This window comes from Engraulis encrasicolus, chromosome 9 (assembly GCF_034702125.1).
Source record: "Engraulis encrasicolus isolate BLACKSEA-1 chromosome 9, IST_EnEncr_1.0, whole genome shotgun sequence".
NCBI classification, from domain to species: domain Eukaryota; kingdom Metazoa; phylum Chordata; class Actinopteri; order Clupeiformes; family Engraulidae; genus Engraulis; species Engraulis encrasicolus.
In genome coordinates, this window is record NC_085865.1 from 35,518,066 (window position 1) to 35,530,249 (window position 12,184).

Below are 12,184 nucleotides of genomic sequence, written 5' to 3' on the forward strand. Positions count from 1 at the left end.
GAATAAACAGACAGACAGACAGACAGACAGACAGACAGACAGACAGACAGACAGACAGACAGACAGACAGACAGACAGACAGACAGACAGACAGACAGACAGACAGACAGATAGATAGATAGATAGATAGATAGATAGATAGACAGACAGACAGACAGACAGACAGACAGACAGACAGACAGACAGACAGACAGACAGACAGACAGACAGACAGACAGACAGATAGATAGATAGATAGATAGATAGATAGATAGATAGATAGATAGATAGATAGACAGACAGACAGACAGACAGACAGACAGACAGACAGACAGACAGACAGACAGACAGACAGACAGACAGACAGACAGACAGACAGATAGATAGATAGATAGATAGATAGATAGATAGATAGATAGATAGATAGATAGATAGATAAACAAACCTGGAGTGCAGGAATGTAGGCCTTGATGTCCAGAGCAACAATATCATAGTGCAGTGACAAGACGAATGTCAGGCAGGCAGCCAGCAACTCATCCTTATACTGCTTTATCCGCACAGACACCTGCATGGACATCACACATGGTACATATAATTTAATATAATATAATATAATATAATATAATATAATATAATATAATATAATATAATATAATATAATATAATATAATACAATATAATATAATGAGGCACCTGATGCATTTGTGTTGGCAATCTACAGTATTCTAGAGACATGAAGACCACATTACCTCTTTCCCAAACTTGGACACGAGAGCAAAGCAGCCACATTTCACTGGGTCTTTGTCCTCTGTGGACTTGTAGCTCTTTGGGCCAACACCCTGTCACAGAGAAATGGATAAGTGAGTAAAAACATACTGTTAACAACTGAAATCCAAAACGTACCTTTCTGATTTCGAGTTGTGTTTTTGTGCAACACACCAATCAAATGAATCAAGTCTCAAATGTTCCTAAGACAATCTTTGCAGGAGAAGACAAGTTAAATGAACAAGTTTTTAATGTGACAACGTTTCGGCCTGTCGGCCTTCCTCAGGTCACGTAAGACAATCTTTGCCATGTTCATGAATGTTTCCAAACCCACAAGTGCTACCTAATGACAGAGACAGGCTGACATCTTTTGATACCAAGTTCAAACTTTACTCTAAAAAACTCCATTATACCCACATCAAAATGCTTCATTTGCCTTTCAGGTGTGAACAGAAGTGTCTTCAGCCAGACAATGCAACATGATATCCCATAGTTCTGTGTTGCACCAAATGAATCGACTAGAAAGGGAATCGTTTGTTTCCATATGCTTAGGAAAGTTACCTGGAAGTAGTGTATCCTCTTGGCGATGTTCATGGCAAGGGAGAGCAGGCGGTAGAATCCGCTGACGAGGGGGAAGCGTATGGAGTGGAGGATGAGGTGGTGGCTGAGGGGGTGCACCCACTGCTCAAAATACTCCACACGCCTCTGGGACAGCAGCTCACTGCAGACATGGAAGGAAACAACAAGTCCATGGAGGAAAATGGGCCAGCTCTAACCCTACTTACTGAAATATCAGTTACTACTAGATAATCAAGTGTAACTCCACCAAACAAAATGATTTGTCTTAAGGTTGTAACAATCTCTACAAGTAGTACCATCTAATGTCCTTAAGGATAAATAAAATAACTCTACTCTGATGAAATTAGGTTTTGAAGACACGAGTCACGAAATATACATTTGCACTGAAGTATCCCTTACGATTCCATTATTGTCCTTGTGTTTGGCTTAGCTTACCTGCTGAAGTCCACCAGGTTGATGAAGGCAGTGAAGTCCTTGGGTCTGCTGGGGATGAGGTGGGCGGTGGGGTCGGAGGATGGCACCAGGGCAACACCCTCCTCAGACTGACCCTGGGAGGGGGGCAAGAGGCAAGATGATACGCAGGTCCACTGAATAACACTTTTAGATGTTCCTTATGAAGAGACAAAATGAGTTCTGTTGCAATGAAGTGGTTTGCAGGTAATAAGAACTGCAGCTTCTTGTGCTACTACTTCTGATAGAGGCATTATATTTTGTAGATATTTGCTTAAATGAATTAGCAGTTGTAAGCCCTTAAGGCAAAGCCCCTGTTATAAATTAGCTGTTACCAGAATGACAATGACCAAGTTGAAATGTATTACTATTATACAGTCATAGTGGTGTAGTGCTACTATGATAGTACATTTATTTCAGTGACTATTACAACGTTCCAGTGGTGGGGCGGTGTGTTAAAGGGCTATGTGTAAGGTATGTTAATGTAACAGAATAGAACAGAACAGAAAAGTGAGTCTGGTAGACCAACCTGCTGGGCTTCCTCGTCTGTGTTGACTCTCTGTACAGACAGGTCCAGCTTCTCTATTATCTTCATGATGGACTTCACCACCTCGTCATACAGCAGACGGTTCAGAGACGTCAGGTTGGAGTTCTGAGACTCCAGTGCTCCGTCCAAAAACCCAGTGTCCTGTCACACACACAGGTCAATTGTGTGTTTGAGCATGTATGAGCACTTCAATTTCCATTGTCCATGAATGACGAAGGTACACATAAAATACTTGATAATAATACACTTACGCATCTTTACATGCGTTCACATACTATATGCAATGGCACTAATCAATGTTATATACATTTCCATATTATGTAATGCATTTACACTTACCCTGAGATTTTCACAGTCCAAAATGCCCCTGAAGAGATCCAGGTAGTCGCGGCAGGAAGGCACCTTCCATTTCCCAGTGCGCACCTGTGTGGTCTCTCCCCCATCCTCCGCTGATGAACTGCTCTGAACAGTGCCACCTTCCTGAAGACAGAAGATCACAATGTCTCTTTCAGGGTTTAAAACAATTTGCTTTATAGTCATATAAAAGTTTAACCCCTTAAATGATCACTGATGTATAGAAGATAAGGTCTGTACCCACCTCAAGCTGAGGAATTGGCTTTGAACAGACTCTGATCAACCCTTGGTGTACTGCGGGAGAATACAATAGGCAAACAGTGAGACCTTGACCAAGACATAACACAGTCATCTCAAAGTTACAGTTTCACAGACAACTTGGGAAATTAATACAAATAACAAGTACTGTTTGAGGATTTAACAGGCCGAACCCATGGCTCTGATTGTTTGACATTATTTGGTAGCAGTAAACTGCTGTTGGCAGCTTTGTATCCGTGTTTTTTCAGTGTCATTGCTCCCCACCATGGCTCCAACACCAGGCTGGCTGAAACTGCCCAGACCACTAAGGAACACTGAGCAGCCACAATCAATCTTAGATTAGAGGAAATAAACACGAAAATAAACTCGAATAACATTTTTTCTTTTTCTGAATAGTCTGAAACGTGTCCAAGATGGACGCCTTTCACAAACCAGCTTCCTTAGAATCTTCTCGATCACAATCAAATGGGACTTCTTCATGCAACGCCAGACACCTTTAACTCAATGCTTTAGAAGCAGGTATAACTACCACATGTCATATAGATATTAACACCCCACTGTTTTCTTTGGAAACCGGTAGTCTTTAACACCTGCTTTACTTAAAGACAGTCTTGCACTTTAAATGTCTGTATGAGCACTGTCTATGTCCATACTGTCTTAAGTCCATGTATAAGTACTGTCTATGTCTATACTGTCTATGTCCTTACCTAGATTAGTCTATGTCTGCATGGGAAAGCAAGAAATGTAATTTCAAATTCTTTGTATGACCAGTGCATATAAAGAAATTTACAATAAAAAAACCTACTTGACTACTTGACAGAGCTAGTTTAACGTAATTGTGGAAAAGGCCAATCTCTCCACAATCCAATAAATCAATCTTACCCACGGAACTGATGAAGCTCCACAACACCGGCCCTTTGGCTGCCATAGCAACTATGACCTTGATGATGGCTCGGCAGGTGGCGTGCTGCATGCGCTGGCTGTACTGGGGGAAGCTGTCAATCTGCACCACCAGCAGTCGCTCCAGCACAGGGGTGTACACCTCAGGAATCTGCAGGGACAAGTTACACACATCAGGGTAAATATGGCACAAATACAGTGATACAGCAGGGCTTTTCTTTCTTTCAAAAATGTAAATGCATTTAATCATGTGGTGGAGCCTTATTGACAATTTCCCTACAGTAGGGCGAAGAAGGAAAGCACTTGGTACTCTATTCACTGTATAGACGGCATTGAGACTCCATAAAGCTTCTAGACTGCATGGGAATCAGACTCAGATAATTTACTTTGACCTGGATGAGTGGGGATATCCACTCCAGCTCCTACCTTGTCGAGGTGGACGAGTACACTGGCGATGGAGTCCAGGAAGCTGGGCAGCTGGTAGATGTTGTCATCATCCCGGTCCGACTCCGTCAGGTACATCTGCTTACAGCGCTGCATCAACTCAGTGTACATCAGATCCACATCCTGGGGGCACACCACTTTACACGGCTGCAAAAGGCAGAGAGAGAGAGAGACAGAGAGAGAGAGAGAGACACAGAGAGAGAGAGAGACAGAGAGAGAGAGAGAGAGAGAGAGAGAGAGAGAGAGAGAGAGAGAGACAGAGAGACAGAGAGACAGAGAGACAGAGACAGAGACAGAGACAGAGGGATTTCATAAGAGCATTTCATATTGCAACAACCGATATCTCAATAAACTTTGCATCAGCTCGGTGTACATCAGGTCGACATTGTGGGGGCACGCACCTTTACATGGCTGCAAGACACACAGCAACATAAACACTTCTATCTCATACAGTACACCGTGGTAACAAACATATAGTGATGACAAATGATAAACTCTGCATCAATTCAGTTCATTATTTGTCAATGTTGCAACAAAATGAGAAAAAGGTAACCTGTTATTTTACGTTTGTTTTACTGTCGTATCTACTTGTATACTTCCATGCTTCAACATGTACATGCTTGAAAAATTGCTGTCAAGAGAAACCTACCGCTGCAAAGAGGCCGTATCCCCTTATGGCAATGGACAGCTCCTTGTTAGAGGAGTCCATGGTCTTTATGATGGCACAGAACTTCTGCATGAAGAACTTCAGCTTGCCCTTGTGCTGCTCTATGTCGTCGGCCACCAGGACTGCAACCTGTTGGGAAGGCAATGAATTTGTCACATACACAGTTATAACTGCCAGCGAACTAACTCTGCCTTGCAGGCATGTCCATGTTCATGAGTTTGATGGCCTGGGACCTGGGCCTTGTGTTAGTTCTACGTAAATGGCGCAAGTAGTAAGAAGTAAAAATTCTACCTCCACTTAAAGCTATCTGCATGTTCATTCTCATTTACAGTTGCATGTACAAGGACCTTTTTATATATACTGTACACATGTATATTTGTTTGCTCTTTTGCCTCCACTTCCGACAGGACAGTGGAGGAGAGACAGGAAATGGGTGGGGAGAAAGAGACGGGGAAGGATCGTCAAAAGACCCGGGCCGGAATCAAAACCGGGTCGCCAGCGCAGTAACCCTGTGCCCCAAGTTCCCAACGGCAGGCCACGGCAGGGCCATGTGCAATGACTTTAAACAAGCTCACTGTTTTAGAATTTAGAAATCAAGTAAACCAACTCACTTGCTTTAGAAAAGACTCGAGGGCATAATAGCTGGTCTTCTTCATCTCCACATTAATGTGGCCACACAGCTTGGACATGACCTCAAACACCTGCCTGTAGTGGTCCATCAGACAGCTGCTGAACTGCACAGCATGCTTGGCAAACAGCCTTAACCCAGCTGACCAGGAGATGAGTGCAGAGGAAAGACGAAGGAAAATGCAGTGAGTGTTTGGTATAAAGGTAAAATAAACGATTGCTTTCTACCTAATAATTACTTATTAATAAGATTAAGTAAGAAACACCATGGTTTTTGATATAAGCATCGTATGATCAGACTTACCAAAGGTGACAGCATAGCGTTTCATCTCACTCTGGAAAGGGAATGGGAGGTGTTAGTACATTTTACATGACCTTCACTTCACTACTTTCATATGTGTAGCCAGATTTCTGTCACACACGTCATGAGGAGGTGTTTACCTGAGGACTGATGGACTTGAGTGCATAATCAAAGATCTCCTTTGAAGTTGTCGGATCTGCACATGACAATATGACACAGGTAAGGGAGACTAAACAACGTTACATGATGCGCTTAAACCCATTCTAAAAAGTTATCAAGGCCATAATGCTTTAATTTAAGATATGGCTAGAAGTTAGCATTCATACAATTTGATCTACGTATACATGTAGACATTTTGGGCTAAATAATAATAAATAATGTGCAATAAAAATAAAAGGCGTATAAATAATGTTACTGTGAGAAATAAGCTGAAAAGCAGCTACCATAAATAAGCTAATTTTACACTCATACAGTAAACGTATTGAGTTTTACATTTCTTCTGTTCTTTCAGCCGTTCTCTTAATTGCTTGTCGTAACTAGAAGTAGCATCAACAGACTATCATTGCTGCTAGCTGGACCCAGAAGAGTCAACTATATGCACTAGCTTGGAAGTCAAATTTGCACTGCTAGTCTCAGAGAACAGCTGAAGTGCAGAAGAAAGGTAAAACTCATTTTACTCATTTAACTCAACAGGAGGTGTAAAATGAGCTCATTTCCAGAAATGGTACAGCATCTCTTTAAAACATGACCCACCCTCGTCCATAGACTTGGTGAAGTTGACCATGAGAGCGGTGATTCCTCTCAGGCACCCAGCCACTACCTGCAGCTTAGGCTCTTTAGTTGAGGACGTCATCTGCAATCAGAATAAGAGACAATTATAGCTCGCAGGCCAAGGAGAGCAAGACACTGAGATGTGGAATCAAAAGCACACAGGAATAATCAGACCTGCAAACATATTGAGTCAGTACCACGTGTAAAAGTAGCTCCCTCAAACGGAATTGGAAGGTCATGCCAACAGAATCAAAGAGCATACTGACATAATGATTGCACTGAGTGACAAACACAGGACAATCATGCTATGTATTCAATATGTTGTGCAATAATGTGTTATGTTTTGTGTATTAATGTATTTGTGTATTTATGCACCTTGACATACTCTACTGTAATTGAAAGCTGATACACATATGGAAACAGACTATTACAAAATCTCCTACAGACAAGCTTCTTATTTTTGGTACCTGGCCTTTAAGCTCTCCAAGGTAGGCTCTGTAGAGCTTGTCTGAGTGGGGCACCATCTCGCTGGGATGCACTTCACCCAACACCCCCAACAGCTCATAGATGTTGCCAAGCACTACAACAAACCACAAGACAATTTATTACAGTGGTAAGTGAGAATAATACAGAAAAACAAAAACAAACAAACAAAACACAAAAAACAAAAAGACCCATTCCCAGCAAACTGTTTGCTGTGTTTGAAATGGTGTCAATTAACTGTGCTTGGAGAGATTCCACAAATGCCTTACAGAGGATCTGCTGACCGAAATGTTGCTCAGAAAAGTGTATGAATTCAGTTTTAGAAAAAAATATTTGTAAAAAAAACTGAGCACTTGTTTGCACTACTGACAGTGACTACTTGCCTGTATCAGGTATCTTGGTTTTCTGGGCGAGTTCGCCATAGAACTTGTTGAACATATCCCCCACCTGCAGCTTATGACCAATCGTGGAGTCCTTCGTCAGATATAAGATCTGCAAAAACAATGGAGGACAGGTCACCGATACAGTCAGTACATAAAATGAATTTGCACTACTTGGTAGGTTAAAGCCCCATATTTATGGCTTTTAAAATTATTTGTACACCCAGAGGTACACCTATACATACATACCTTGACCAGAAGTTCCAAGGCTGGGGCACGGCATTTGGCAGCTTTATCCTTTGTGTAGACCACCATGCAAACATCCTAAAGGAGAGACAGCTCAAGGATTACAAGTGGTGCACTGGTGTTGTTTATGGCTGGTTGTCTATACAATTTGACTAGCATTTTAATTAGAGAATGTTCTGAACTGCGATGTCATCTTTGGGTGACACCTCATGCACCAAATTACTGTAAATGGAAGCAAATGGAAGATCAGTCAAAAAAACTGACAGCTGTTCTCAGTTGGACAAGAGAACCAATGAACTATTTCATTGTTGACTACTATACCTTAAGGTCAATGGCATAGGTCTTTTCCCAGCCTTTGACACCTGTGGACATCCGCTGAAGAAAGGTATCCAATAGATGAAGGATATCCACTCTGGCATCACGTAACTTTGGTAACAGGGATACAAAGTTGGGTGACAAACTTCACACATGAGCAAAAGATTTCTTAACACACATAACTTAATTATTTACATTATTAAATTCTTTGAATGATTTACCATTATTCAGTGCAATTACTTCATGTATTCATTGAGTCTTTTGTCAAAGCAAAAACAGTGATGACATGCAACTTATGCTTACCTCTTCATTAGATAGGGATTTTCGGAGAAAACTGAGCAAACCCTCTTCCTTGGCGAAGAGCAAGGACGCCTGTAAAACTAATGAATGAAGTTCACATCAGAAACTTGATTGGCTGTAGTGACATCAGACACTGAGAGTTCTGTGATGTGAAGATTCTATGTTGATAGATGGAGATTGCAATAAACTAACTGAACAAGGTGAATAATGCATTATCTCGGTCTCACTCCGAAATACTTACTTAAAATGTTTCATTTGGAAAAGTACCCAAAAACAATGGCTGGCTCAACTTATACAATAGTTAGCACATAAGGCTAGCTAGCAATGTTAGCACAAGTTCAGTGTCATGTACTGAATTCGTTATTTTAAGTTGCATGCAATTCACACATAAATATGGGACCTGTATAATCAGTTGATGCATTCACTCACCTAATTCATTCTCGCTTTTAGTAACCATGCACTCTTGCCCAAGATCCCCAATAATATCATGACATCTTAGGGCAGCAAGCCTGGTATCAGAATCAATTAGAAAACCGTGGAGCTTTATCAGATACCCTTGGATTCCTCCAACACTGTCAGGGCCTTCGCTGGCCATTTTCGAGGGGCCAAGCTGTGTTTATTTCAGCCGTGTGACGTTTACAGATTGTGCATTCTCTGGCGAAACAGGCGGCAAACTGGCACCACAATAACACAGGCAGCCCATGTGAGCAGAAAATCTTGCACAGTGCACAGTGCACTTCCTCACTCTGACATGACGACAGAGACACCAACATCCCGATAATGACCGCTAGAGGGCGTGAAAGTCACACGGATTTCCTCAAGAATAAACAACAAGTGAAATTGAAAAATCAAATCATTTCAGAATACTAATTGATATAATAGCAATACATGGAGTAATAGTGAAATATTACTTCATATCATAACACTAATAACCACTAATAATTAGTGGATATTGTTTTAAACTCTTAACTTTGAGGGCATCCTAAGAAGTAGGCCTCTAGGCCTAGCCAACAAAAAACAGCTGCTGTCAATTAACTGATGAAAGAACTTTTCAAAGACACAGGTAGGAGTCTCACACTCACACAACCTGGTGGTTGCAATTGGTCAGTAGCTCTAGTGTAACAGGTGCATTGCACTTGTGGTTGTGTGGACATGGCTGCAGGGTTAATGTCATGGTAAGATTTGTGAAATTCTTAACCTAGTCTTGTTGTAATTTCTGGTAGCCACATTGCACAACAATTCTCACATCCGTGTCTTATTCGACAGGGCTTGCGCTGTCCTTTCGCTGAGGACAGTGTTGTCCGATTATGTTCCAGGTAGGCTTACAAATATCTCCTGTTTCATATGTGTTGTAGATATTCTCGATGTTCTTGTTCCTTTGCAAAATCATTTGTATGTGTGCAATATGTAGTCCTGTGTTCAGTTAAACACACAAAATAGTCAATCAAATGTTAGGAACAATTTATGTTTGATCTGTGTAATGTGTATAATAATTTGAATGCTGCTAGACACCTTTATTTCCTTTGGTATCAATTAAATATCTCTACGTATGTCAGTCCAGCTCTTGTGAGGCAGTGACACAGGTCCTGCATGATAGTGTCTTGTTTGACCTTTTTCAAGGGTTTGGACCAGTTTCTGGTGGCACCGGAGGAGGGTATGGTCTCCGCTCTAATGACTGGGGCTCTACATCAGGAGATGCTGTTGACCTCCCTCATCATAATTTTGGAGCACAGCAACAGACCAACTCTCCTGGTGTGCAATGGGTTCAACTAACAAAGAAATCCATACCATTAAAGGACTTTGAACGGACCCTCTCTTCCACCGCCACCTTCCCTGCCAGCCGTCAGTCAGCAGATGCATCATTCAATGTGATTCAGCCAGCCAATGTAAACATTTTTCAGAGGAATCATGATCTTGGCCCAGGGCTCATCAAGTACAGTCAAATGCATGATGCAAGGCCCAGATATCGATGGACTGAGCCCAGTGAGGAGGACGGACCTAATCAACTGCAAAGTGGTGCCATCCAAATCCAAACGGGGTGGCGACCTTCCCAAGCGGAGGTGGGTTCTCTAGCCTGGCCTTGGGTTAACAACAGAGTGCTGCAAAACGTCCCTGAAAATCTCGAGGTGTCACCAAACACCAAAATGGACCAGATGGAACTTTTCAAAGGCCAGAATTCTGCATCTCAGTATGGCACGAGGGAACTACAAGACACAGGAAATGCAGCTACTGGTGGTCAGCATGTTTGGTCCATTCAAACTCCTTTTGATTATGGTGGCCAGAGCACTCCAGGACCTGCACCTCCACTACATCTCACCGCTGCCAATGAAATGCAGAGCCCATTGCCAGACTATTTCACTCACAATGATCGGGGAAGCCTGCAACAAGGTTTATCTTTTGTGCAACCCCCTGTTAGCCATGGCGTTCAGGTACCTGTGGCAGCAAGTCAAACGAATACTGCCCAGAGTTCACATGATCATTATTACCCAGCAACCACAGAGACGCTGGGAAAGCCTCCAGCTCCTGTCTCCACCCCGACCCACTACCTAAGGAATCAGCACCCACTTGCCCTGCAGACCAGTTACAGCCATGATGCAACTCATGGACAGCAACCGTATCAGGAAAATCTAGAAGTTTCAGGAGGTGGTGATGGCTCTTCTGCGAGTGCAAACGACGTTGAGGAGGACACGCAGTCCATTGAAGACGAGCCAATAAAGCCCTCCAGAGCAGAGGCGCTCTCCCTGCTGAAACAAGCCCTCACAGATGTGTCCAGGGGTCACCCCTTTAATTCTGTGATGCAGAGGCTGATTCCTGGGTTTATTCCCCCAGGCGATCTAGATGTCCTTGACAAGGCGGAGAGTTCAATTTCTCCATCTGTAAACGGCGTCCAAAGTCTATTTGGTGATAGCAATGGAGATCCGACGATGTTCCCAAGTGCCAGTCAAGCTCATGAGTACACCCCATCTAGTAGCATGACTCAAGTTATAAGTCATAACACTGAGGGCACTTTGACTTCAGGAACTCCTGTCAGCAGTGGTGACCTAGGAACACCTGTCTTGCCAAGTATCAGCACAAGCGCACCCCAGCAGCCCGTCACCCCAGTTGAAGCTTTCATGCCTCCCTCAGGTTTTGTAAATGTGAATGAAGGCGCGCCTGGCAGCAGTACTGTTTCTATTGGTTTTGCGGCCTACAAAGAGACAAGTAACAGGGACCCAGTCCAACAGCCAACCACAGGGTCGCCCACACCACATTCACAGACCTCATCCTTTGTGTCCTACAAAGTCACAACCACGGGAGGTGCTGCACCGCAGAGCACCACACAAGGGAGGAGGCCATATTCGCGGAGATACACAGTACCTCTAAGAAGAGCAAATTACGGGGTCAGAAGACCCTCTGCAAGCTGGATGTTCCAACCACACAGAAGGGTTAATAATAATGCTGCTGCCAAAACGACTGGCATCAAAAGCTACAGATTTGCAAAGCAACCTGCTGGATTTGAGGCTAGCTACATTGTAAAATCCTTCAACGGCTACAGCATGGGAACACTTGTGCATTCAAAGACCACCTACACACCACTGACTTATCCTCACACCCAGATAAAAAGGGGGGTAAAGTCCATGTAAAGCTTGAAAAGGTAGGCATGAATTATAAATGTACATGACTACCACTTTTTTTTTGTATATTTTGAATTTAATTTGTTCATTTCTTTGTAGGATCCACCTTTCCAGCCTTTTGGGTCGTGACCCTGGATGTCTTCTGAAATTGGATATCCTCTTTGTTACTTTTGAAATAAAAGTATTGATCTGTTGATGTCTCCA

The 12,184-nt window shown here is 42.7% G+C and overlaps 2 protein-coding genes across 2 annotated transcripts in view; one reads left to right on the forward strand and one right to left on the reverse strand.

Annotated features, from left to right (window-relative positions):
* Window positions 1-9,138, reverse strand: part of prkdc (protein kinase, DNA-activated, catalytic subunit) — a 102,411-nt gene extending 93,273 nt beyond the window's left edge. The window contains exons 1-20 of the mRNA XM_063207035.1: window positions 8,796-9,138; window positions 8,370-8,446; window positions 8,073-8,177; window positions 7,755-7,829; window positions 7,509-7,617; window positions 7,110-7,222; window positions 6,625-6,724; window positions 6,012-6,067; window positions 5,875-5,905; window positions 5,555-5,712; window positions 4,926-5,072; window positions 4,259-4,423; window positions 3,815-3,983; window positions 2,919-2,968; window positions 2,660-2,800; window positions 2,303-2,461; window positions 1,759-1,871; window positions 1,306-1,465; window positions 729-818; window positions 425-544 (exon numbers count right to left, since the gene is read on the reverse strand). Coding sequence (XP_063063105.1) covers window positions 425-544; window positions 729-818; window positions 1,306-1,465; window positions 1,759-1,871; window positions 2,303-2,461; window positions 2,660-2,800; window positions 2,919-2,968; window positions 3,815-3,983; window positions 4,259-4,423; window positions 4,926-5,072; window positions 5,555-5,712; window positions 5,875-5,905; window positions 6,012-6,067; window positions 6,625-6,724; window positions 7,110-7,222; window positions 7,509-7,617; window positions 7,755-7,829; window positions 8,073-8,177; window positions 8,370-8,446; window positions 8,796-8,961 — 2,304 coding nt within the window. The 5' untranslated portion in view covers window positions 8,962-9,138. The remainder of the gene's footprint in view (window positions 1-424; window positions 545-728; window positions 819-1,305; window positions 1,466-1,758; window positions 1,872-2,302; window positions 2,462-2,659; window positions 2,801-2,918; window positions 2,969-3,814; window positions 3,984-4,258; window positions 4,424-4,925; window positions 5,073-5,554; window positions 5,713-5,874; window positions 5,906-6,011; window positions 6,068-6,624; window positions 6,725-7,109; window positions 7,223-7,508; window positions 7,618-7,754; window positions 7,830-8,072; window positions 8,178-8,369; window positions 8,447-8,795) is intronic.
* A 305-nt stretch (window positions 9,139-9,443) lies between these two features.
* LOC134455762 (uncharacterized) lies at window positions 9,444-12,174 on the forward strand. Its single transcript, XM_063207039.1, has 4 exons — window positions 9,444-9,541; window positions 9,633-9,682; window positions 9,987-12,000; window positions 12,080-12,174. Exons 1-3 carry the CDS (start codon window positions 9,519-9,521, stop codon window positions 11,987-11,989), a joined length of 2,076 nt encoding a protein of 691 aa, XP_063063109.1. The 5' UTR covers window positions 9,444-9,518; the 3' UTR covers window positions 11,990-12,000; window positions 12,080-12,174.
* Window positions 12,175-12,184: the final 10 nt, after the last annotated feature.

Coding starts and splice junctions, on each gene's coding strand:
- LOC134455762 (XM_063207039.1), top strand. CDS start 9,519: ATGGCTGCAGGGTTAATGTCATG. Junction 9,542..9,632: donor GCTGCAGGGTTAATGTCATG/GTAAGATTTGTG, acceptor CTTATTCGACAG/GGCTTGCGCTGTCCTTTCGC. Junction 9,683..9,986: donor GTTGTCCGATTATGTTCCAG/GTAGGCTTACAA, acceptor ACCTTTTTCAAG/GGTTTGGACCAGTTTCTGGT.